The sequence below is a fragment of the Scyliorhinus canicula genome, chromosome 9, assembly GCF_902713615.1.
Source record: "Scyliorhinus canicula chromosome 9, sScyCan1.1, whole genome shotgun sequence".
NCBI classification, from domain to species: domain Eukaryota; kingdom Metazoa; phylum Chordata; class Chondrichthyes; order Carcharhiniformes; family Scyliorhinidae; genus Scyliorhinus; species Scyliorhinus canicula.
In genome coordinates this window covers 169,112,973-169,140,292 of record NC_052154.1, presented here as the reverse complement: position 1 = coordinate 169,140,292, position 27,320 = coordinate 169,112,973, and the positions used below count along the sequence as shown (strand labels likewise).

Sequence of the window (27,320 nt, the reverse complement as noted above, 5' to 3'; positions counted from 1 at the left end):
ATCCATCTAACCTGCACATCTTTGGGTTGTGGGGGTGAGACCCACACAGACATGGAGAGAATGTGCGAACTCCACACGGACAGTGATCCAGGACTGGGATTCAAACCCGGGCCCTCAGCGCCGCAGTCCCAGTGCTAACCACTGCGCCACATGCCACCTTTGAAACTCAACAGTTGATCCTATTTATCTGGGAAGAAAATATCTACCATATTTTATTTTTCTGGCAGTATTTCAAGTAGGATATTTGAAGAATTGCAACATCACCTCCCAGAACATCAAAATCCAACTTCCATATATTAAAAGAACCATTCAATCACAATGCTTAAAACACAGCATGTTCATGCTGGCCCTTTGCAAGAGTAACAGTTATTCCCACTCCCCTGTCTTTTGCCCATAGTCCTCTAAATTCCCTCTTCAGAGGCCTATCCAATTCCTTTTTGAAAGCAACAATTGAATCTATCTCCTATCTCAGATCCTAACCACTCACTTTGCAAAAGTTCATCTTCATTCACCCAAATGTTCATCCGTTGGTTTTCTTCTGCCAACCACCTTAAATTGGGTTCTTTGGTTCTCAACCCATCAGTTTCTCTGCAGCTGCTGTCTAGATCTGTGATGATTTTGAACACCTCAAATCAACTCTCCTCTCAACCGTATCTCCTCCAAGGAGAAGAACACCTGCCTCTCCAATCTATCTACTTCACAGAAGTGATTCCAAGAAACTTCCAAGTTTCTTTAAAACCCAACTCTCCAAAGAAAAGCAGAAACACACCACATTTTACAAATTGTATTTATCTTTACTCATGTTCCACTTTATTTGGTTCAGAGGATGATAATAACCACCTTTATTGTCACAAGTAGGCTTACACGTTTAAACTGCAATGAAATTAATGTAAAAAGCCCCTAGTCGCCACATTTTGGCACCTGTTCGGGCACACAGAGGGAGAATTCAGAATGTCCAGATTACCTAACAGCATGTCTTTCGGGACATGTGGGAGGAAACCGGAGCATCTGGAGGAAACCATTGCAGACACGGGAGAACGTGCAGACTCCACACAGACAGTGACCCAAGCCTGGAATCGAACCTGGGACCCTGGCGCTGTGAAGCAACAGAGCTAACCACTGTGCTATATGCTTATATTTAATCAATCAACGTTAGAAAGAGGGGAGACAAAAGGAAAGAGAAAAACTTACAGGGGGAACATCCCTATCGACTACAGTTTTGAGTATTTCCATCCATTCCGTGAGGTTTTGCTGGCTTATCAGCTCCAACGGTAGGGTGTACTGTAGACAGGAAACAAAGAATTAAACAAAAAATACAAAGTTCAGCCTGCATCAATAATTTCATTCATAATCAAATCTGGCTTTATAAATTTAAAAATTAATAATAATTCAGTAAACGATTTAATGCAATAATGAAGATTTTTTTTTTTTGCAATAATGAAGATTGATCAATTCTAATTATAGCAGTTAGCATCAAGTATAACAACTGCAAACACTAATAAATGGGACAGGAACTTGACAGTGGTGTCCTCTAATGTGTGGAGCCATGTTAAATAGCAAACTAATATCTGAACAATGCCCATCACAGAGATGCAATCAAGTGGACTGCCATTTCAAAACAGGTACTGAATGAAACAGTCACAAGTCAACCTGCAGAAGAACCTTTCTCGACAGCAGTGGAAGAAGCATGCCACCTTGAGAGACAGAATGATGCATTATATATGGGAGAAAATAACTGAAACAGTGAGATGGGAAAAGTGGGTTGAGACTGTATCATTACTATTCAAAAGAAATTACTGACAGCTATCACAATCAATTTTATTACAAAATATATACAATAGAGATACATTCAATGAGACATACCTTCACAGCCCTATTCTCTACATAGAACACATCTGGGATGTTGCTGCCCTTTCACATGACCTGCCCTGTTGAAAATGCTAGTTATTAGTTGGGCTTGCCTCTTCTTCCCCTTTCTTCTCCTCTTCTTTCCTTCCTCCCCTCCCCCCCACCAAACCAATAAGCCGGATATTACAAAGAATTTTGAAGCAAAGAGCAAGGCCATTTAATCGAACAGATCTTCGCTGTCGCTTATGCATCGCATGAGCCCCTCCAACCATATCAACATGTCCTGCCATTTCTTTCTCCTTCATGTACTTATTTAATTTCCCCTTAAATCCATCTATGATTTCAAGCACATGATTCAAGAATCTCAAAGTTTTTGGAGGCAATGAGGAAGGAGATGGGGGCGGTTTTGAAAGCCCTGGTGGAGGAGGCAATTACACCGGTGAGGACGGCGGTGGCGAGCACAGTGGCGGAGGTGCGGGAGCAAGGCGAGGCGCTGAAGGAAGTGGAAGAGACATTATTGCAGCACGGTGATCAACTTACCTCGATGGGGAAGGAGATGCGGACGGTGATAGAGAGCAACAAGGATCTGAGAGGCAAAATGGAAGACCTGGAAAACAGATCCAGGCGACAGAATTGGAGGATTGTGGGGCTGCCCAAAGGAGTGGAAGGACCGAGGCCGACTGAGTATTTTGCCACAATGTTGGCGAAGCTATTGGGGGAGGGGGAGGATCCCTCCCGATATGAGCTGGATCGGGCTCATCAGTCGTGGAGGCCTGTACCAAAGGCGAGTGAGCCGCCAAGAGTAGTGACTCTGCTTCCGTAGGTACAGTGTAAAGGAGAAGGTCCTGTGCTGGGCTAAGCAGAAGCGGGTGGTGCAGTGGGCTGGAGCTGGTATACGCATATACCAGGACTTTACGGTGGAGCTGGCGAGGAGGCGGGCTGCCTTCAACCGGGTGAAGAGGGCACTGTACATTAGCACGGTGCAGTGCGGCATTGTATATCCAGCGAAGCTGAGGGTGACCTACAAGGTCAAGGACTTTTATTTTGGGACGGCGGAAGCAGCGGAGGAGTTTGCAAAGGCAGAAGGACTGGCAGATTTGAGAAATGGTCATGTACCGATGTAGCCTCATGACTGTATTATTTATTTTTCACTGCGTGCTGGTGGATGGGATATAGGAGCCAACATGGTATATATTTGGACAAGGGAAGAAATGGGACTTTCAGTGATAATGAGGGTTCTTTGGGGTGTGGATGCATATGCGGGTTTGTGCGCTAAAGGGGGCTTCTGGGATTTTCCTGGGGCCTGGCAAGGGGGAAAGAGCCTCCACGCTGGCGGGGGGAGGAAGATTTTTACAAGAGGAAGTGGGGGGGGGGGGGGTGGTTTACAACTCTTGGGTGTCATTTATGGTACTCTTTTGGAGGTTGAATAGCATTGAGTGTCGTTTGGGGGGGGGGGGCACGACTCTATAGGTTAATGGTGACCATGGGCGATTCCGGACTCCTTTCTTTTTTTTCACATTTGTTTTTTCCCACCGTGGGAGGGTTTGTTTTATTTGATGCATATATTGACAGGTGGGCCGCTGATTGGGGTGGTGGGAGGATGGGATTGTTGTTGATGTTAAGGGTATTGACTTTGTATCTGTTACCGCTTGCTGGTAGGGTGTAATTTTGAAGGAAGGAAAATATGAAAATGGAGAATAAAATCATTTAAAAAAAAAAAAAAGAATCTCCAAGTTTTTCATCTTACAATTTTATCAACAAATGAGTAATATGGTTAAGAAAATATGCATAGGTTACGTGAATACTAACAATGAGACCACATGGCATCTATAGAATAGTCTTCTGTATGGCAGGGTTGCTACAAGAATCATGCACTAGACTTGCAGGACAAGGATGCAAGGATACAAGTGTCGTGGCCACAAGCAGTTGTATCCACCAGAAAGGAACAGCAAGATCACTGGACTTGATACTTGCCTTCAGAATCTCTGCTGGATGAATTTGCACTTCATTGATAACTAGCAGATATTCCAGAGACATGGGAAACTGGCCTCCATGTAAACTCAACATACAACATACAGTGCAGTAGGAGACCATTCGGCTGATCGAATCTGGACCGACCCACCCTATCCCCTTTTTGGTCACTCAGGGCAATTTATGATGGCCAATCCACCTAACCTGCAGGTTACAGGAGGAAACTGGAGAACCCCGAGGAAACCCACACAGTCACGGGGAGAACATGCAGACTACGCACAAACAGTGACCCAACGGGGAATCGAATCTGGGATCCTGGCGCTGTGAAGCCACAGTGCTATCCACTTGTGCTACCGTGCTGCCCAGAGGTTGACTGCTTGCTTTCAGGCAATTTGAAAGCTGCTCAAGCTTTAAGGGTGGCACAGTCACTGTCTCAGTAGCTGGGGGTCCAGTGATACAGTATTGGGGTGGAGAAAACATTTCATTTTGCATTACAATACCTGAACAAGTGCATAGAAAATTTTGAAGATCTGTTTTTGGATTAGGACAGAATGGTCTGAAGGATCAGTGAGAAGTTGAACAAAACGATCTTTCATCATCGGCAAAAAATGCTGCATAGCTGCCACCAATGGGCTCCGTTCTTCTGGTTTCTTGTATCTGTGTATATTAAAAAAAACATGTAAACTACTGGTCAAAACAAAAATGTTCCTACATATGAATTACACAATCTTTCATTATAACATGTATTGGACACATTCATCTCAGCTTCCCTGCTCAGATTGTTTCCTGGACCAGTATGAAGTTGCAGTCCCCATAGAATTGACAAAATCACTTGACAATGCTTGATACCAGTGGACAGTTATTGACAAATTTGAAAACTTAATTTAAAAAATGTTCTGCTTTTAGAACATACAGTGCAGAAGGAGACCATTCGGCCGATCAAGTCTGCACCGACCCACATTTAGCCCTCACTTCCACCCTATCCCCGTAACCCAATAACCCCTCCTAACACAAAGGGCAATTTAGCATGGCCAATCCACCTAACCTGCACGTCTTTGGACCGTGGTGGGAAACCGGAGCACTGGAGGAAACCCACGCAGACACGGGGAGAACGTGCAGACTCCGCACAGTGACCCAGCGGGGAATCAAACCTGGGACCCTGGCGCTGTGAAATGTGGAGTAGGTGAGGCTTTGGGAGAGGTTAGAGAAGCCAAAGGGGAGTGAGTTTAGGTACTGGCAGGTACGAGACTTGCTGTGAAATGAGCTACCCATGTTCTCCCAGTGCTATCCACTTGTGCTACCATGCTGCCCCTACATTTACATTCAATACTAATACATACATTCCTTCCCTTGCAAATCTTTACATAGACAGGAATAATTATCCTGGATCAAAATGCCATTCTCAAAAGTTGAGAGGAAAAGGAGGGAGGTGTTGGTGAAGGTAAAGGAGTCATAAGTACATCTCAAGCACCTAGATTAGAAATAAAGTATTATTTGGCTTCGTAGTCTGAAATGCCCAAAAGGCAGATCGGAAACTATTCAACACCAAAAAGTATGAAGAGCTTACTCGTAGTTCTTCACCAACTGATAGAGGCAGAGGAGGATTCCAAGCCAATAGGCACTGTTGTCAGACTGCAGGTAGTATCCAATTTTATCGACCACTGCTGGCCACCTGCCAGGATAGTCATGCTTGATTATTTGGTGAATGCAAGTAGTAAGCTGCACCCTGAAAGAAAACAACAGTATGAATTCAAGGTATTGAGTACCAGCTACTCACAAAAACAAATCCCATCACAGTTCACTAAATGAACATGCAACAAAATATCAGAGTTGCTACTGAACTCATATCTAAACTGCAAGTCACGTTCAAGTAATAAACTCAGTACACCATAATACCAAGCCTGAATACTTTTGCTACGGCATTTGAGAAATCTACATTTAGCTGGTGGATAACAAAGCACTTTATGTGCACCTTTCTCCTTCCTTTGTTCCTCTTAGAATTGTATTCATTAAATTGCACACTTTGCATATGACCTTTATTTTTTCTGCAAATGCTTCTGCCCCTTCTGGTACATGTCATTCACAATTACTTGATTCAAAGAGGCACGACACATGCTACTACTTAGCTGACTGTTCTATCAATGTACATTTTAGAAATGTAGGCTTTCAAACCTGTGGGCGCTACCATTCAAGGTGGCAAGCGAGCGGTTTTGGTACCTGGGGATGCGGGTAACAACGAGTGGGGAACTTGATGGGTTGGTGGAAGAGGTCAAGAGGAATAAAAAGATGGGATATGCTGCACTTGACGTTGAAAGGAAGATGTAGGTGGTGAAGATGAATGTGCTGCCAAGGCTTCTGTTTTCCCCAAAGCTTTTTTCCAGAAGGTGGAGGTGCTGATCTCTGCATTTGTGTGGGTGTGGAAGGTACTGAGGGTGAAGAGGTCTCGCCTACAAAATTCAGGTGGCGCTCCTGAATCTGATGCACTTCTATTCGGCAGCAAATGTGGAGTAGGTGGGGCTTTGGGAGATGTTAGGGAAGCCAAGGGGAGTTTAGGTACTGGCAGGTGCGGGTCTTGCCGTGAAATGAGCTACCTATGTTCTCCCAACTACCGTAGCACATGCTACTCAAGAAAATGCTGCTCCCAGATGAGATGAGGGAGGGCAGGATCAGGGACGTATACGGGTAGTTGCAAGTGCAGGGCAAGGCATTAGTGGAAAATATTAGGATGGGGACTCTGGAGTGGACAAAGTGGCGAGTGAACTCAACTTTCCCATGAAGAATGATCGAGTCAGTTTAAAGTGGTGCACAGGGTCCACCTGACTTGGATGAGTGGGTTCTTTCAAGGGGCAACAGATGGATGCGAGAAGTGCGGACGGGGGCCGGCAAATCATGTTCACATGTTTTGGGGGTGCGAGAGGTTAAAGAGCTACTGGACGGTGATGTTTGCGGCCCTCTCTGTTGTTGAGTGCCAGATTCTTTTGAATTGGAGGTCAGAAATGCCACTGGGGATTGCGGCTTGGCTGGGAGACCTGTACGAGTTTCTCCAGTTGGAGATTAAATTTGTCGTAAGAAGGTCAGAAGAGGGGCAGCACATTGGTGCAGTGGTTAGCACTGCTGCCTCACGGCACCGAGGTTCGGTCCTGGCTCTGGGTCACTGTCCGTGTGAAGTTTGGACATTCTCCGTGCTTGCGTGGGTTTCGCCCCCACAACCCAAAGATGTGCAGGATAAGTGGATTGGCCACACAAATTGGCCCTTAATTTGAAAAAATGAATTGGGTACTCTAAATTAATTTTTTAGAAAAGGTCAGAAGAGAGCTTTGAGGTACAGTGGCGGCTGTTCATGACAATATTTGTTCATCATTGGCGGTGGGAGGAAGGGGGAGGAAGAGAGAGAAAGAACGGGACTTTGCTTTGTAGCTATTCTGAACGTTTGGAATAATATATTTTTAAATAAAGAAATGCATGCTTTCATCCAGTAGGGGTTACTGCATAGTAATCAGAAATGTGTGAATCTTGAAGTGATTCAACCTTCTCCTTATCCAGGATCTGAGTGAAGGGAAAGTCCCCTCGAGGGAGAGAACCGATGGGTGGTGATTTAACTTCAGGATACTCACCATACTCCAGGCGAGGGGCAAGGTTGAGAAGACAAAGCCTTCATGATTAACCTCGGATGGTACGGGAATTGAACTCGCACTGCTGTCGATGTGACCAGCTGTCTAGCCAAGTGAGCTCAACTGGTCTGAGGGTCACAGAGTACAACTTGACAATAACTTTAATTTCTATAGCTTTTTACCACCTTTGCAAAGATCAGCTAATATATCACAGACCAAGGACCAAACCTCCTTGCCTGTGAAGCTCAGCCAATTGCTAGGCAGATTTATTTCCTTCAATTGACAGAGGATCAACTTAATACATCCAACAGGTTATTAATCAACAGGGAAAAATACCGTATCCACACATTGCTGTTTACAAGACCCACATCCAGGAAGCATCAAGACAGCAAGAGCAGAGGGCAGCACGGTGGCCTAGTGGTTAGCACAACCGCCTCACGGCGCTGAGGTCCCAGGTTCGATCCCGGCTCTGGGTCACTGTCCGTGTGGAGTTTGCACGTTCTCCCCGTGTCTGCGTGGGTTTCGCCCCCACAACCCAAAAATGTGCAGAGTAGGTGGATTGGCCACGCTAAATTGCCCCTTAATTGGAAAAAATAATTGGCTAATCTAAATTTATAAAAAATAAAAAAAAAGACAGCAAGAGCAGTAAAATACAACACAAAGCAGCTACAAATATTTTAACAGTAAGCCTGAAAGGAGTTCTATATCAGCTTGAGAAAGAAAACTACATGTAATATATAATTGGTATGAACTTAACTGACGGCAGTCAGTTAAGCCAGTGTGTGACTGTCCACATAGAACAGAGACCCACTTTTAATTATCTGAATCACTGAGCAATTTAACGGCTGCGAACAAAAATGGACCGAAATGTCACATGGTTGTGCAGTAGGATCTTGAAAGCAAAGGACAGCAGTGATTCAGAGCAGAGAGAACAACCCAGGACTCCTGGCCACACGATCACCATCCAGCGACTTCAAGAGCTTGTATGTAAACAGTGTGGGATCCAGCTTGGCCCCATATCAAGTAAAATACCTCAACTTCACTTGTTACCAACACATACTATATAAGCTCACATTACTTGTATAAGGTACTCGAGGAAATGGATAATATGCAACGCCCGGGTTCAGCATCACTAATCCTCTCCAAAGGGGGATATTAAACGTGAGTAAATGTTATTACAATTAGCACAGCAACGACTTCCGGTGGCATTATGTAGGGAGAAGAGGGACGCGAGAAGGCCCCGACTCCATCAAGGGTGGCCAAGGCATTCTTGGTTTTCATGGAACAGATGGGTGCTGTTTTTGCACTGGATAAGATATTTATTTTTCTCCCATGTCCACCGAGTATACTCGCATATTTACTTTTTTGTGGTGAACAGGTCTCTCCTGCCTTTGGTGGTTACTTGGCGATTGTGATTTCAGACCATGCCCCACATTTAGTTGATTTGGCACTAAATATCACACTCCTCCCAGCAGCACCTGGCGTGGAGATAGGATACAGCATTCTTCGTGAACAAGATGTTTTGTGAACGCACGTCAACCACCATTGGAAATATCTTAAATTTAATAAAAGTTAGTGTATCTCATCTTCCATGTTGTGGGGAACCATTATTAAGTAGTCATTGGGTGGTGGTGGTGGTGGTTTGGGGGGGAGGAGGAGAAGAAAGAGAGGAGGAGGAGAGATCATTTCCTACAAAGTGCACATGGAAAAGACGGTGAGGGCGGAGCAGCAAAGGTTGGCGGACTCCTCCCTGGAGGTGGATCATCGGTACTCACTTGCCCCAATCAGAGTTGCTGTCAAGTAGGAAAAAGTTGCAGACACAATTTGAATTATCAAAGGATAAGACAGTCAGCCAGCTGCGACATTTGCAGGGTGTATTTTATGAATATGGGGAACGGGCCAGTTGCATTTTAGCTCACCAGCTGAGGCCTCAAGACGCTTCCCAGGAGATTGTGCAAATTCAGCGGCGACTCAGGTCAATGTGCCTTTTGAAACATTTTATCGAGATCTCTATAGATCGGAGCCGCGATCGGAGAGTTCGCCCATGATGGATTGTTTGGATGGGTGATCCATCCCAGTGGAGGAGAGGGAGAGGCAGGAAGAGGCATTGTGCCCTTAGGAAATCAGGAAATGTATTGGGTTGATGCAGATGAGTAAAGTTCCTGGCTCTGATGGCTTCTCCATTGAATTTTATCAGTAGTTTGCGGAACAACTGGCCCCTTTAATTTTTGATATGATCAACGACTCGTTGCCTTGGGGTTCGGTGTCCATTATGTTTGCGCAGGCCTCTGTTTCCCTGCTCCTTAATAAATATAAGGACCCTACAGAATGTGGGTAGCGATCTATTTCACTTTTAATGCAGATAGGGGTTTTTCTTTTTTTAAATTTAGGGTACCGAATTATTTTATTTTTTTCCAATTAAGGGGCAATTTAGTGTGGCCAATCCACCTAACCTGCACATCTTTGGGTTGTGGGGGTGAAACCCACGCAGACACGGGGAGAATGTGCAAACTCCACACGGACAGTGACCCAGGGCCGGGATTCGAACCAGGGTCCTCAGCAAGTTAGTCCCAGTGCTTACCACTGCGCCATGTGCCGCCGCATAAATGCAGATATTAAGTTATTTGCAAAAGTGTTGGCACTGCATTGGAGTCCTGCCTCTCAAGAGGTGATCTCAGAAGACCAGACAGGCCTCATCAAGGGTGGGCAATTATCAGCCAATATACATCATCTATTAAATGTTGTCCTTTCCCCCTCTTTGGTGGCTGAACTGGAGGTGATTTTATCCTAGACGTTGAAAAATGGGATGGGGATATCGGAGATTCGGATTTGGACAAAACTTTATATCCTGGATTTGTTTATTGTCGTGTTTACACAAATGCAAAGAATTTGGACTACTTTCCACTGAACATGGGCACGAGTCAGGGATGTCCATTGTCTCTGCTCCTGTTTGCTCTGGCAATACAACTGCTTGCCATAGCACTTAGATCTTCCAGTAAGTGGCAGGGGATAAATCGTTCATGGGTGGAGCATAGGGTGTCCTTGAACGCAGGTGACCGGCTTCCTTTTATTACAGACCTAGTATCCACTATTCAGTTCCCATGCATGGGAGCTTTGGCTCTTTCTCTGGCTATAAGTTGAATCTGGATAAGAGCGAATACTACTCGGTTAAACCCCCAGGGAGGGAAGCCCATTTGGAGATGTTACCTTTTCACCTGGCCAGATCTAACTTTCATTACCTGGGAATCCGGATGGCCAGTGATTGGGCCTCGTTTCATAAATTCTGCTAATCTGGTTAATGGGTTCAAATCTGATTTACAGAAGTGGGATAACCTCCCCCTGTTCTTGGCGGGCAGGATCCGGACGATTAATATGAATGTGCACCCTAGGGCAGCACGGTGGCGCAGTGGTTAGCATTGCTGCCTCACGGCGTCGAGGGCCCGGATTCGATCCCAGCTCTGGGTCACTGTCATACATAGAACATAGTGCAGGAGGCCATTCGGCCCATCAGGTCTGCACCGACCCACTTAAGCCCTCACTTCCACCCTATTCCCATAACCCAATAACCCCACCTAATCATTTTTGGACACCAAGGGCAATTTTCGCATGCCCAATCCACCTAACCTGTATGTCTTTAGACTGTGGGAGGAAACCCACGCAGACACGGGGAGACGTGCAGACTCTGCACAGACAGCGACTCAGAAGGGAATTGAACCTGGGACCCTGGTGTTGTGAAGCGACAGTGCTAGCCACTTGTGCTACTGTGTGGAGTTTGCACATTCTCCCCGTGTTTGCGTGTTTTCGCGCCCCCCCGCAACCCAAAGATGTGCAGGGTAGGTGGATTGGCCATACTAAATTGCCCTTAATTGGAGATAAACTGAATTGGGTACTTGAAATTAAAACAAAAAGATGAATGTGCACCCGAGATTTTTATTTCTTTTTCAATGTCTCCCAAATTTTCTCCCCAAGTCCTTCTTTGTCAAAACTAAAATTAGTGTCCTCATTTATTTGGGAAGGTACGACCCCAAGGATCCGTAGGGTATTCCTCCAGAGATAGGCCACCTGATGGTCTGGCTTTAAAAGTGGTTTAGTGGTTTGCGTTCCATATGGGTGAAAAAAAACAAAGGTGGGTTCCTGTAAGGGTTCTCGCCTTGGTGCATCAGTAACCACATTTCCACTATTCTCTGGTAAGATTTTCCTCTAACCCGGTGGTGGTATCCACCCTGAGAATCTGGAAGCAGCTCAGACATCATTTAAACTTTGCTGGCCCCCATCTGCTATAATCACCTCTTTTTGCCAGCAGGTCTGGACTCAACATGCAAGTCATGGGAGGGGAAGGGTTTCAAGAGTTTTGAGGAGGGAAGGTTTGCCAGTTTTAAGGAGTCGTCGGAGAAATTTCAACTTCCTGGTTCCAATCTGTTTAGATCATAGATTTCACAGTGCAGCAGGAGGCCATTCGGCCCATCGAGTCTGCACCGGCCCTTGGAAAGGGCACCCTACCCAAGCCCATACCTCCACCCTATCCCCGTAACCCCATCTAACCTTTTTTGGACACCAAGGGCAATTTAGCATAGCCAATCCACCTAACCTGCACATCTTTGGACTGTGGAAGACAACCGGAGGAAACGCACACAAACACGGGGAGAATGTGCAGACTACACACAGGCGGTGGCCCAAGCCTGGAATCGAACCTGGGACCCTGGAGCTGTGAAGCAACTGTGCTAACCACTATGCTACCGTGCTGCCCATGGGGGGGGGGGGGGGGGGGGGGGGTGTCAGTTGAAGAGTTCTACCTAAGATGGCAGCCATTAATTCCCTTCGTTGTTAAAGAGCTAGCCACCGTCAGTTGTTCTGGAGTTTAGTTTAATGTTGAGGAGTAAAGTTAATTTTTGCTTTTGATTGTTTGTTGTGTTGTCACGATAACTTAAATCAATTGTTTTGCATTGTTTTGTTTATCATGAAAACATTTCAATAAACATATTTTAAAAAAGGATCAGAAGCAACAGCACATCTCCAAAGAAGCACATTTTCCAAAGAAGGAAAAGGAATACGTGAAAGTTGGCCATAGCTGCCTTTGTTAGCCATCTTGCAGCTGGCCACCAAGCACTGGCAAAGATTTGAATAGGGCATCCAGATGTGTTCTTGGCTTAGATGAAACGGACCCCAACTATAGAGGTTAAATATTATCGAATTCAAGTATTTAGAGAACATTGCAGCAAATTCACATTGACTGGCAGCATTTGCTGCTCACAGACATGTGTTAATTTGCAGCAAGGCATTTACCACTCTCTGCAGTAGAGTTTATCAGCATAAAAGCCTTTCCTATTACAAACCTTATCAATTCGGGTGACTGAATAATCGCCTCTATTATGTTTTCACGGATGAACTGTTGATCTTCCTCTGGAATTGTAAATGGTGGCACATCACTTGAAGCAGCTTCACGCTCAGCCCAGAACTGTGTAATTGTATTTTTCAAGTAAATTACACCTATGAGAGAATTAAGTCATTAGAAACGACACCAAATTAGTTACCAACATTGTTGATGATTTACAATTCTGGAATTTAAATACATAATTTGGGAAAGATTTACTGATTTGTGTGACTAAATATTTGCATTTGATTAGCACAAGCTGGCCTTTCAGTTTCTGTAAAGAAATGACGCTTGGTTGAGTTTAAATCACTGTTCAATTTAATTGATTTTGAGTTAGAAAGACCTGCATTTATATAGCATGTTTCACAACCTCAGGATGTTCCGAAATGCTTTACAGCAAAATGCATACTTTTGTAACAGTCAGTGTTGGAATGTAGGAAAAGTAGTAGCACACAACAAAGTTCCATAACAGAGAAGAGAAGGACATGCTGATATGATGCATTGAAATAATGCTCATGGAGTATAAACACAGGCATAAACCAGTTGGACCAAATGATCTCAAAACTGTAAAATTACCAGATCAATTTTTAGTCTCCAATGAAGTACAACTATTAGTCCGGAGCAGTGCCAGATCTTTACATCCACCCAAAAGAGCAATTTAGCTTCTCATCCAAAGGACAGCTCTTGACAGTGCAGCGCTTAAGTGTCAATCTAGATTAAACAGTGAAATCTTTGGACTAGTCCTTGAACACCCAGGCTTCAGACTTCAAGAAAATCACTAAGCCAGGACTGATGGGTGTGTGTGTGTATATCGTGATACTCGCATACAAATTTAAGCAAAGTAGTCACACTTGATTTAGTTGTTTGGTTAAAGCAAATATTTTCACACAGCATGGGCCAGATTCAGCTAACCTGCCAGCCATTCATTACACTTATCCAATGATTACTATGGAATTTTATATTGGAACTCACTAGGATTGGAGAATCATTACAGGGGAATGTGGGCCTATTTGGAAATAACGAGCAACATTTGTTCCTCCTTTAATAATTCTTCAAACTTCCTGTAGAGTACAGTATCTGAACTAGAAAGTCAAACAGAATTCAATTTTAGATCCAGTACAGAAATAAGAAAGAGTGAAAGATAGATGGGATTACAGGAGCAAAATAGAAGAACCAGAAAGGAAAAAGTGAGAAAAAAGTTTTTATTTTTGGAAATCTCCAACCATTAAATATGAAGGAGTGAGGCACTACCCTCTTAAAAATTAATTTCCAGTGCCTGGGAATTTTTTCAAGCAGTAAGTAAAACTATTTTACTGGCTAAACTTTTACTAATATCACTAAACTAAATTATTAAACATTTTCTTAAACTGGCATGGGCAAACACTAAACTTTTCTGGTGTGCTTAATGGGTCTATCATACAAGAACAGAAACTTAATGTTGTTCCGTGGACTTCAATATCAAATGCCTCCACCACTTAACATTATGGCAGTGCAACTTCCTCACTTCTGCCATTAACTATGCATGTGCTGGTATTTCCTGACCAATAGACAAGTGAATGCTGTTAGTTTCATCATTAATTTTACAGTGAAGTCCAGTTGTGTGTGTCTAGAGTCAGCATTCTGAACAGCAGGTATCAGAATTTTGTTATCAAAATGCCAAAAATTAGATCATGAAGCTCAGGAGAATATTCTTGACACTTGCTTGCAGCAGCAAAAGACAGTTGTAAAGACCAACACTTCCCTTCCTCAAATTCCTTTTCTGGTATTCACAGTATCTGAAGTTTTGATGAGTTTATTTACAACTTCATAAATAAGGAAGGAAGGGGCAGCACGGTGGCACAGTGGTCAGCATTGCTGCCTACGGCGCTGAGGACCCGGGTTCGAATCCCGGCCCTGGGTCACTGTCCGTGTGGAGTTTGCACATTCTCCCAGTGTCTGCGTGGGTTTCACCCCCACAACCCAAAGATGTGCAGGATAGGTAGATTGGCCACTCTAAATTGCCCCTTAATTTGAAAAAAATAATTGGGTACTCTAAATTAAAAATAAATAAATAAATAAGGAAGGAAAATCTCAAAACATTCCTCAACTGGAAAAATCTGTTTCTCCGCTGTAAAATTCTATGTATTTCTACGTAACTAAAACAACTGCAGAACACTAAAAATCCCTAATTAAATAATTTAATGCTCAAGTTAGTAACTACCATGAAATATTAACTCATTAAAAATACCGTACAGCTGGTCCCTCTGCAGGTGAACGGGAAGAATTTAACTTTTTTTTAAATTTAAAAGGCCAACCAACAGGGATAATTTATTAGTTGTCAGTGACTATTTTGTAGGCCAGTTTGCATCCACAAAAAACAGCCAAGCAAGAATGTGAAGATGATTTAATGTGGAAACCAACACCCGCAATGCTAAAGACAAGGCAATAGCCATAAAAGTAAAATGTGCAAGTGACTCTTCAATGGGAGCACTGTATCCTCAAACACTGCTATTGTGAAGATTGTTACACAAACACACACCATCCACACACATTTTCCACCATTACCAGGCCATTGTCCCCTCAAATCAATTTTATATGAATCAGCATCACAAAGGTGAAGATGAGCATTTACTGTGCCAATGAATTTTATGCAATGATCACCAAGCCACACACAAACCAAGATGGTACAAGGCGTCATCCCTATTTGTATTGAACCAGCTCTTAGCTTAGGCAGCAGAAATGAAATAATGGGCTGTGATGCCTCAAGCTTCCCGAAGAGAGAACAAATCCTGGGTTTCCACCCTTAAAAGTGAGAGATAGATAGACAGGCTCACCTATAATGACCCTCAATTGTCTGCACACACTCACCACCAAAGACTCATGCAAGCATAATGATCACTTGGTCAAGCACCAGTTTAATTTGGCACAAAGGGCAAAGATAATTACGGGATGGCATGGTAGTTAGCACTGTTGCCTCACAGCGCCAGGGACCTCGGTTCAATTCTGGCCTTGGGTGACTGTGTGGAGCTTCCCTTCTCCCCATTTCTGCATTGGTTTCCCCCAAGTGCTCCCGTTTCCTACCAGTCCAAAGATGTGCAGGTGGATTGGTCATGCCAAATTATCCCTTACTGTCCAAGGATGTGCAGATGAGGTAACAATCCTAGGGCGGAATGAATGGGGATTGGACATTGGTAGGGTTCTGTTTCGGAGGGTCAAGTGCAGACTCAATGGGCCAAATGGTCTCCTTCTGCACCGAGGTATCATATGAGTTTCATCTCTGGCCATGGCAACTTTGAAAAAGCAAACCAGTTTTCCAACACAACACAGTGTTGAAACTATTTGAAAATTGAGACGTCTACAAATGTGGATTTATTAAGCAGGAACTAAACTAATCAGAGCAAAAATTCTATTATTTTTAAAGAATTAACTGCAAAGGACCAAGTTAGAATATGTCAATAAAAACAGAATGGGGGGGGGGGGGGGAGAGAGGAGAAGAGAAAGAGAGAGAGAGAGAGAGAGAGAGAGAGAGAGAGAGAGAGAGAGAGAGAGAGAGAGAGAGAGAGAGAGAGAGAGAGAGAGAGAGAGAGAGAGAGAGAGAGAGAGAGAGAGAGAGAGAGAGAGAGAGAGAGGGAGGAGAAGCCAAAAGCCTTCTCTGACTTGGAAATGCATGATCGATAGAGTAAAGGGATTCCTTCAAATTGACTTCCCCATGTTGTTACTTAGGCATATTTCCAATAATAGCAGTCACCTTTCAGTACCTTGTTCCAGGTATTAATTATTCACTTGCGATATAATTAAAAGAGAACCCTAACTACTCAATGTCAGTCTATCACAGCAATCACATTTTCACCCAATGCCCACAAATACAATCCCAATAGGAACTGACAAGAGCAGAAACCATGTACCAATTTCCTCCTTCCTAATTAAGGACAGAGAGCAATTGTATCACTATGACCACCACCACGACAGGCAGCACAGAAGTTAGCACTGTTGCTTCACAGTGCTTGGGACCTGGGTTCGACTCCCAGGTCGGGTTATTATCTGTGCGGAGTGTGCACTTTCTCCCAAGTCTGCGTGGGTTCCTCCGGGTGCTCCAGTTTCCTCCCACAAGTCCCGAAAGACATGCTTGTTAGGTGAATTGGACATTCTGAATTCTCCCTCACTGTACCCAAACAGGCGCTGGAGTGTGGCGACTAGAGGATTTTCACCAACTTCATTGCAGTGTTAATGTAAACCTACGTGTGACACTAATAAAGATTATTATTATTATAAAGAGCATCATTCGCAGCATAGAGCAAGGGTAGAATTGGATGGCTTATGCATTCTGCAAAAATGATTTCGGGTCTGATTAATCTTCCATGAATACAACACATCTTCCGCTCAACAAAACAGAACAAAATTAATTTTGAAGCTAATGTGACAGATTCCATAAATACAACGTATCTTCCTCTCTACAAAACAGCATCAAATTAATTTTGAAGCTTGTGCATACAAATATCCATTTTATTTATTCATTCTTGTGGTATCACATTAAAGCGTGTTCTATCTTTGATTTCAAGGGGGGATTTGGAAAAAGATACATTTTAACACTGGGTTGACAAAAACAGACCATTCATTCAGGTTTTTAAAGAAATAGTCAATGCATTGACATATTCCCATAGAGTTTTAACATTACACAAATCATTCGACTGTCTCAACATCTCTTGTAGTGTGAAAGAAAACCTTCAACCTCTTTAATGGTTGTAAACAGTGGGAAATATAACAACCTACAGAGCAGGAAGCAATTACTTCAGAAATACAAAAGCAAAAAAAAGAGATCATGCCAAAACCACCAGTTAAGCCTCAGCCAAGATATTGTGTCCAAATATGGGCATCACGCATCCGGAAAGATGTAAAGGCATTAGAAAAGGTGCAGATATTACCGGGAGGAGGGAAAATCACTCAGTTATGAGGAGATTGGAAATGGTAGGATTGCTATCATTGCAAAGGAGATTTTCAACATGAGAGTCTTTGACAGAATAGTAGGGAAAAACTATCCCCTCTGGCAAACAGTCATGTATTTGAAATCATTCATAAAAGATCTAATAATAGCAGCTTATTGTCGCAAGTATGCTTTAATGAAGTTACTGTGAAAAGATCCTAGTCACCACATTCCGGCACCTGTTCGGGGAGCCAGTACGGGAAGTGAACCCGCGCTGCTGGCATTGTTCTGCATTACAAGCCCGCTGTGCTATATCAGCCCCTGTCTACAAGACAGATTGAGGAGAACTTTCTTCCATTTAAAGTAGTCAGAATCTGGAATGCTCAACTTGAAACTGTAGAGAGATGATTTCATAAATAATTTCAAATAGGAACAGGGCAGGTGCTGGAGGATGGGGAACTTACTGTTACGGACAGGAATCTAGGGTTACACAAGACAGCTGTTTTACAAAAGCCAGCACATGCATTTAGGCCAAATGGCCTCCTTCAGTCTTAAGTTTTTATGATTCAATCATTCCAAGAAGGTTAGAGTACAGGAAAGCAGTCAGGAATTATCTTACTTAAATCAAAGATGACAAACCACCAATGTGGGAACATTTGGGTCTATTTTATTTACTATTTTGAAGTTGTAGTTTTGAAAACAAACAAGTTACAAGATAATTGCTGTTCTGTATATTCATCTTGATGTGAATCAAAGCAGCTCAATTTATATCAAGTTTCATTCCACAATGTAGGTATTCAGTTTACCTTAAGAGATTTAAGAAGCAGCCAAGCTGAAGACATAATTGCCCAGTTAATTGGGGGATATTACTGATATGCCCACGGTTATGCAGTCATGCAAACATACATCAGACAGTGAGATCTCACATTGCTTGTGGGAATGAATGACACCTCTGAATCAGAGAAGGCACATAGATTTGAAACTGATAAACCAAATGATAATGGATAAAGTAAGTCTAATTTTCTCACTGTACAAGAAACTCCCAAGTTGGAAGTGCTTGCCTAGGCCAATACTGAAACCACAAGGTGGCTGAAAACAATAGTTTGTACTCAAAATGAAGTTGCAATTTCTAGTTGATCTTCAGGAATTCTCTTGATTAAACCTGGTCACTTTTAGATCCCCAAAAGTTAAATAAGATACAGTTTAGGTAATTTAAGCACCCATATATTTTAGAATTGATTTCAATGGGGAAATACAAACTATCCACAATATACAACTATTGCTGTAACCTCAAGAATGAACCAATCTGAACTCAGCTATAGAATTTTTTTTAAAAATCAGTAAACTGATCACTACCCAGGTATCTCTGCTGGAAAGTGGATATTGGACAAGGGCAGCATCAGGCAATTTTGCGATCTTATAATCAAACAGCATATTGAAAATTAAGGTCATCGTTCTCACAATAGTGGATGTCTAGATGATGTACAAAGAATGCCAGTGACATAAACTGTACCCTTGCAAGATGTGACATCCTTAGAAGGGTAATGGGAGAAAATATTTGAAAACACATCATATCTGCCAAAAATACCAGTCTCAATGCAGAAAGTAGCTACATTTCTAGTGGTAGTCGGTAAAGAAAATGCGATTTCTGCAATTACTAACACTGCAATAACCATAAACTGGAATCAAGATTTCTTGAAGCTTGACATTAACAAAAAGCACCCTTCTCTGTTTGCCACCTGTTTACTAAGGAAGTCCCGCACCTGCAGATATCCGAATTAGTTTCCCCTCGCCAGCCCAAACTTTTCCTCCAGCGCCTCCATACTCAGAAAGCTCCCCTCTATGAACACATCCCCCATCCTCTCAATCCCCGCTCTCCGCCATACCCGGAACACCCCATCCATACTCCTCGGGGCAAACTGGTGGTTATCACAAATTGGGGCCCAGGCCGATGCTCCCACATGCTGCCTCCACTAGCCCCAAACTCACAGGGCCGCTACCACCATCACAGGGCTGGTGGAGTACCACGCTGGAGGGAGCGGAAGAGGCACAGTTACCAATGCCCCCAGACTGGTGCCCTTACAAGAAGTCGCCTCCATACGCACCTACGCCAACCCCTCCCCCACCACCCACTTCCTGATCATGGCTATGTTCGCCGCCCAGTAATAGTTGCTAAAATTTGGCAGCACCAGCCCGCCCTCTCCCCGGCTCCGCTCGAGCATGACCGTCCTTATTGTTTGACTGAGTTCTAACATTGCAACTGCTCACCTTGTTGGCTGTCAAGACTGCTTTCTTTCACACACCCAACTGCACTTCCACTGAAGCTCAAATCCTAATCAAATCTTTCACTATCCCAATGCTCTCTCCTTTCAAATCCATCTTTTCACAAGCTACAACTTATTCAGAACTTAAATGTTTTTCTCTTCCAGATCATCCCTCCCCTTAGCCAGCTTGTGGCCCCCAGCTTTCCCAGAAATCAGCACGACATGTCGCCGCTCTACATTATTGCCGCAGTTTCTTTCCAGCAATCTCCCACCACACATCACCTCTTTGATAGACTGAACCTTGCTAACACTACTCCCTAAACTGCCCTGTGGACTTTTTCCTCAAACAACTTGACCAGGATTCCCCCTTCCCATCAAAGGGCTTTTGTATAAATCTGCATCAGGCTTTCCCTATTCACTCCCAAGTTTGTCTGTCTGCTTTCCTTCTTGGTATCTATCAGCTGTGCCTGTCAAAGCAGAGGCCTTTATGAAAAACGCTACTTTATCACATCACAGTTCATTCAAAAAATCTTTCCAAAACAGGTCCCATTATATCAGCAGCTGTGTGGTCACAACCAGCTTGCCTTCTATTAACTTCCTTAACTTTTAACATGACCCATCTTCAATCTTTATTTCTCAAAGCAATGAAGAGCTCAACATCAAGCCCATTAAAACCATAAATGGTAGAAAACAATGTCCCCACTTCTTAGTTAATGAAATTTATGGAATAATCTCATCAAAATGAGGAACTACCTTTCAATATTTAGCAGTATTCTAACTTCAGGATGCAGCATTAAATTATGCGATGAGCAGCACGATGGTGCAGTGGGTTAACCCTGCAGCCTCACGCGCCAAGGTCTCAGGTTCAATCCCGGCTCTGGGTCACTGTGGAGTTTGCACTTTCTCCCCGTGTTTGTGTGGGTTTCGCCCCCACAACCCAAAGATGTGCAGGCTAGGTGGATTGGCCATGCTAAATTGCCCCTTAATTGGAAAAATGAATTGGGTACTCTAAATTTATATTCTTAAAAAAATGATGCTGTAAATTCTGGATTTCAGATAAATGTAACTATGTTGAATAAGAAGCTACACTATAAAGTAAAACAAGAGAAATTGTTCTTAGGCCTTTGAATTGATTGAGTAGCTAGATCAAACAGATCAAGAAAATACGAGGCCCAATCACCACACTGTTTCTGATGATTACTGCTTACCTGACATGCAGATGGATGAGCAGAAATATCTTCCCATTAAATACTGCAAAGTCACAACCCATTGGAGTCTTCAGTCTGTGCCACAAATTCCTGTTCCCCAACCACCAACTCCATCCCTTCCCCTGGCAACTTTCTGAAGTGGAACCAGGCCGTTGTTAGCTTGATATCATGTCTGACCATGAAATAAGTTTTGATCACATATCCACTCCATCACCAAGTCAGGTTATTACCACAGCTTATATGATGCTAAAACCTTCACTCGTGCCTTTTACCTTCAGACTTTTAAAAAATTCCAATTGAGGGGCAGCACGGTGGCGTAGTGGTTAGCACAACCGCCTCACGGCGCTGAGGTCCCAGGTTCGATCCCGGCTCTGGGTCACTGTCTGTGTGGAGTTTGCACATTCTCCCAGTGTCTGCGTGGGTTTCGCCCCCACAACCCAAAAAAAATGTGCAGAGTAGGTGGATTGGCCACGCTAAATTGCCCCTAAAATTGGAAAAAATAATTTGGTAATCTAAATTTATGAAAAAAATAAAATAAAAAAATTGAGGGGCAGTTTTAGCATAGCCGATCCACCTACCCTGCACATCTTTGGGTTGTGGGGGTGAGACCCACAGACACAGGGAAAACGTGCAAACTTCAGACAGTGACCCGGGGCTGGGATTGAACCCACTCCTCGTGCCTTGAGGCAGCAGTGCTTACCACTGCGCCACCCCCTTACCTCCAGGCGTGACTATTCCAATAGTCACCAGATCAACCTCCCATCTCAGACACACTCAAAACTTTATTGCCCACATCATGACACACACCAAGTCCTGTCCACACTTCTTGCCCATTCCCAATTTTAGTTGCTTTAATATTCATAGCCATCCCTTCTGCCTAGGTCCCAAGCTCTTGGGTTCCCTTCCTACAACTCTCAGACTTGCTTTCCTTCTTCAAACTAAAATTTTTTTGAACTAACTTTTGATCATCTGCCCTAATATCCCCTTATGTGGTTCAGTGTTAAAAATTACTTGATAACTTTGATCTGACATATCTTGGGATGTTTTACTATTTAAAGTTGCTAAATAAATGCAAATTGCTTTGTGCCTTTCTAATTATCTGCTCAGTTAGCTGATTTCAGATGAGGAAGTAGCAATGCTGATTCAACCAACCTTACCACAGCTCCCCTGAATTAGTTAAGAGAAAAAAACAATGGCAACAGAAATTTGAACACAAGCAAAAAGTCTGGCTCAATTTATTCATTGTAACATTGAAGGATCCAATGTTACATTACCACGGCATCAAAAACTAGAAAGGGTTCATTGAGCGTATACCTTTCCCATTAAATAAACTTCAGCAAATACAGGCACAATATGAACCAAATTTACTGAGTTCCATTACTAATTGGACTACCAATTTTTTAAAAAAGCATTATAATTGAACCTGTGCTTACCAAGAAAGTTACTGATGTCCTGAGTTTACAGTGCAAAAACATCAGAAAAGTCAGATTACATAAATCCAAGGTAGTCTGCCTGCAAACAATTTCAGTCCACATCACTTTCAACATCCGTTGCACCAACAGTAGTCAATGGCATCAGGTTGCAGATGCATACCTGGTTTTAGAGGCTGCAACCATTTGGCTCTCACAAGAATGATTAACGGTAGCATCCATGAACTTCATTTATGTATTATAATGTATGGCTTAATTGAAAATAAAATCCAAGTTTACAATCGAAATGCTGTTACGACACCCTCTTCTAGTGCACAAAATCATTCATAAAAGATCTACAGGATAGATTGAACAGAACCTTTTTCCATTTAAAGTAGTCAGACAGAGAGAGGGAGAGCGAGAGAGAGAGAAATGGGTCTTTTCGTCAAGACCTCCAGCGATCTCAGACTGGGCTTTCCTCAGCCTTTCACACAGGGGTTAAGCTTTCACAGGCAGCCTAAAGAGATGAGACTGCTTCAGCCTTTTAATCAGAAATTAAACCTTCATAGGCTGACTGGAGAGCTTTAATCACCAGCCTTAGCCGATAGAGTCCAAATATGTGTCCCTGCTGTCTCCAGGATTAAGCAGAACTAAACTCAAAATGGGGCCTGCCCTCATCTTTCCAGAATCTTCTGGAGCTCTACTATTCAAAGCCACAAGTCCCAGGATTCGAAAAGAGTTAACTGGCTGCCAGCCAAGTCCATCAAAATGTGACATCACAGGACCATGCCAAATAGCACACTGTACCGAGCGGAGTTCTTGGACCAGTCCAAAAAGCACATTCGACTGGGTTAGTACAGTTTAAAAGCACACAGCCTGTAGAACGCTAGCAGCCAGCATAACAGAAAAAAGCAATGTTTAAGCATGTGGATCCTTACAATGAACTTAAATATAAAAGAATCAGTATGAAGTCTAATGTAGTATGCACTTTACTGGAGATTCATGAAACCAAGAACCAGAGTAAATTAACAGTTTATTCGAATGTTTCTGATTTTGTTGACAAAGTTTACCTACAATTTCCCAAAAAAAGGCAAGTTAAAAAGTTGGCCGAATTCTGTACCCATGATAGGGCCATTCATAATAGATTTGCTAAAGCACCAGACAAACTTCAAAGGCTCATTCATAGTATAAAAGGCCAAAGGTGGAAAATGGGATTTGTACATACAAGTACGTGATCGGAAATCTGACTGTCCGAAACCCAGAACTGTCCAGATATTTTTGATATTTGTTAAGTCACTGATGGCAGATGTCCAACACAGCAGGCAGTGCGCACACATTCTGAGGTAGGCACCAATATATCTTTGGCATAAGCATCAAAAGGGACACCCAGGGCCTGTACCGTGGGCATTTTTGTCTGCACCCAACAATATGAGGCCTAATGCCTGTTTTAAGATCCCTTTACGCAATTGATTACCCCCCAGTGTAGCCACCAAGGACGACACACAGCTCCAGCAATAGCCCTTAAAGTAATCACTGCCAGCCTCTGCAGAAAGATGAAATATATTTGTCTGAATACAAAGCAAGGAAGTGCATTAAAAACACAAGCTATTGTTGGCTACTGGTAACATATTTCTGATCAGACTTTCTCCTTCCTGGTCACTGAACCCCATTTCCAGGTCACCCCTTTCTTCCAGCACCTCTGATGAGTCATGGCTGAAAGTTAGTCTTCGCCAAGCTGCCTGGGGTTCCCTGCAGGCATGTGCAGTTTGCTGGTCTGACAAGTCCCATGTCCAAAATACAGCAGTGCCTCAGTCCCAAGGATGCCTAATTTTGGACACTGGACTTATAAAGGACTTCAACTTGAGAACCCAATGTATATAATTTCAAAAATTAACAATAACACTGAATTTGGGGGGTGCAGTGGAAACAGAGAGAATGGCCAAATTCAAGAAAACATTAGTGAATTTGCAGAATGGGCACCTGGAGTTCAAAATAGTTAAGTAGCTTCCACCAAATGATAAGGCGGCCACACCTTCCTTGGAAAATAAGACACATATTGACCTTAAAATCATTCAAATGAGAGGTACTGTAGAAGATACAACTGAACTGAGGGGGTAATCCAGGAAAGGTGAAGAGACGAAGGTTCTTTTCTCTAGAAAAAGACCAAGGGGTGATCTAAAAGTTAATATTTATCTACAAGTTTATGAAAGGATAGACTGGTGGGGGAAACAGAGTGAAGGCCTATTAACAAAAGGTAGTCATTAATAAATCTAAATAGGACATTGAAGTGAAACTTCTGTACCCAGACATGGATTAGAATGGGTAACATGATACCACAATGAGAAGTTGAGGTTACGAGCATAGTTACATTTAAGGGGAAGCTAAATAAATATAAGGAAAAAAGGAATATGACCAAATGTTAGATGAAGAAGGGTGCGAGAGGCTCTTGCAGAGCAAACACCCATTTGGACTTACTGGGCCAAATGTACTTGTAGTTACCAAATTCAAACCCCAGTTAGAACCAGCCAACTCAAGAGACTGGGAACCAAACTTGGCTTACCTAATTCACTACACTGTTCAAACCCAGCTACAGCAGGCCGTTTCCCCTTCCTGTTTGAACATTGCATAAAAAATGTCAAAGAACGACATGCCTTTAATAAATTAAAAAGTAGAGCTTTTCCCACCCAGAATACCTACTTTGAAAGTAGCTTCCACCTCCAAATGGAACACAGAATTAGCAAGAAACTTAAAGCAGCTAGTTATTTTCAAAATGAAAAATTAGAGAAGAGAATTTAGAGAAATAAAGTAAAATGACAACTAGAAAATGGACTGGGGAAGAGTAGGGGGCACAAATTGCAATACTTAAACCATTAAAATGTACTATTTTTGCATTTATTATATTAAAACAAAGCTGTGACTGATATTTACTGGCTGAATTAGTGAATCTATGCTTATTTCAACTTATAAAGCTATCTGATTTTTGGCGTCTACTTCCAAGACTTTACGTGGATGGATAATGAGCAAAATCTTACTTGTGGGACGTGGAATGGTTTAAAACCAATACTCTCTTCTCCATGAACTCGTTTGAGCATATTTTGAATATGCAGGACATTTAAAGCACAATAATTATTATTTTACATTTCCAATCTGTTTCTTGCTACTGACCATTCCATGAAACAACATGCAAAACTAAAGGTACTGAAAAAAAATCACACTCGATCAAAAAGGACATTTTTCTTAAAATTAAAGTTCAGAGTACCCAATTATTGTTTTTTCCAATTAAGGGGCAATTTAACGTGGCCATTCCGCCTACTCTCCACATCTTTGGGTTGTGGGAGCGAGACCCACGCAAACACGGGGCGAATGTGCAAACTCAACAGTGACTCGGGACCGGGATCGAACACGCTGTAGACAGCAGTGCTAACCACTGAGCCACCGTGCTGCCAATGAAAAGGATATTAATCAGAAACATATTACTTTATTAAAAAAAAATCATACATGGACCAGCATTTATTGCCTATGGTGTACTTGAACTGTTATGTTGTGTAGGGACACCACAGTGCTGTTAGGCAGAGTGTTCAGGAATTTGACCCAGCAAAAGTGAAAGAATGGTGATATATTTCCAAGTCAGAATGGTCTTTGGTTTGAAGGAGAATTTGCAGGTGTAGTGTTTCTATGCATCATCTGCCCTTGCACTTCTAGATAGTAGCGGTCATGGGTTTGGAAAGTGCTGTGTAAAGAGCCAGGGTGAGTTGCTGCAGTGAATCGTACAGATGGTACACACTGCTGCCACTGGGCACCAGTGGTGGAGGGAATGGATGGAGAAGGTGGTGGGTAGGGTGCCAATCAAGCGGGCTGCTTTGTCCTGGATGGTGTCGAGCTACACTCATCCAGGCAATTGGAAAGTATTCCATCACACCCGACTTGTGCGCTATAGATGCCGGACAGGCTTTGGGGAGTCAGGTGGTGAATTATACACTGCTGAATTCCTCGCCTCTGACCTACTCTTGTAACCACAGAATTTATATGGCTCTTCTAGTTCAGTTGCGATTAATGATCAACCATCAGGTTGTCGATCACGGGGATTCAGTGACGGTAATGCCATTCGATGTCATGAGTTAGGGTTAGATTCTCTCTTGCTGCTGATGGTCATTACCGAGCACTTGTGTGGTACGAACGTTACTTCAGCCCAAGCCTGGATATTGTGCCAGTCTTACTGCTTTTGGTCATTGACTGCTTCAATATCTCATGAGTCACGAAATGTGCTGAACATTCTGCAATCGCAGCGAACATCTCCACTTCTGACTTTATGATGGAAAGAAGGTCACTGATAAAGCACCTCAAGATGGTTGGGCCTACGACAGTACCCGGAGGAACTCTGGGACTGTGATGATTTACCTGCAACAATCACAACCATCTTCCTTTGTGCCAGGTATGATTCCAACCAGCAGAGATTTCCACTGATTGTACGGCATGGTGGCACAGCGGTTAGCACTGCTGCCTCACAGCACCAGGGACCCAGGTTTGATTCCGGCCATGGGCGACTGTGTGGAGTTTCTAAGTTCTCCCAGTGTCTGAGTGGGTTTCCTCTGGGTTCTCTGGTTTCCTCCCAGTCTAAAGATGTGCACTTTAGGTGAATCGGCCATGATCAATGCACAGGGTTATGGGGATAGGCTGGGGGAGTGGACGGAGGTAGAGTGCTCTTGGAGGGGGTCCAGAGCAGACTTGATGGGCCAAA

At 43.2% G+C, this 27,320-nt stretch overlaps 1 protein-coding gene across 3 annotated transcripts in view; it reads right to left on the bottom strand.

Moving 5' to 3' along the window:
- ipo7 (importin 7) overlaps window positions 1-27,320 on the bottom strand; it is a 100,455-nt gene that overhangs the window by 66,172 nt on the left and 6,963 nt on the right. For all 3 annotated transcript variants that reach the window (XM_038808168.1, XM_038808169.1, XM_038808167.1), the window contains exons 3-6: window positions 12,764-12,917; window positions 5,387-5,545; window positions 4,320-4,476; window positions 1,192-1,281 (exon numbers count right to left, since the gene is read on the bottom strand). In XM_038808168.1, coding sequence (XP_038664096.1) covers window positions 1,192-1,281; window positions 4,320-4,476; window positions 5,387-5,545; window positions 12,764-12,917 — 560 coding nt within the window. The remainder of the gene's footprint in view (window positions 1-1,191; window positions 1,282-4,319; window positions 4,477-5,386; window positions 5,546-12,763; window positions 12,918-27,320) is intronic.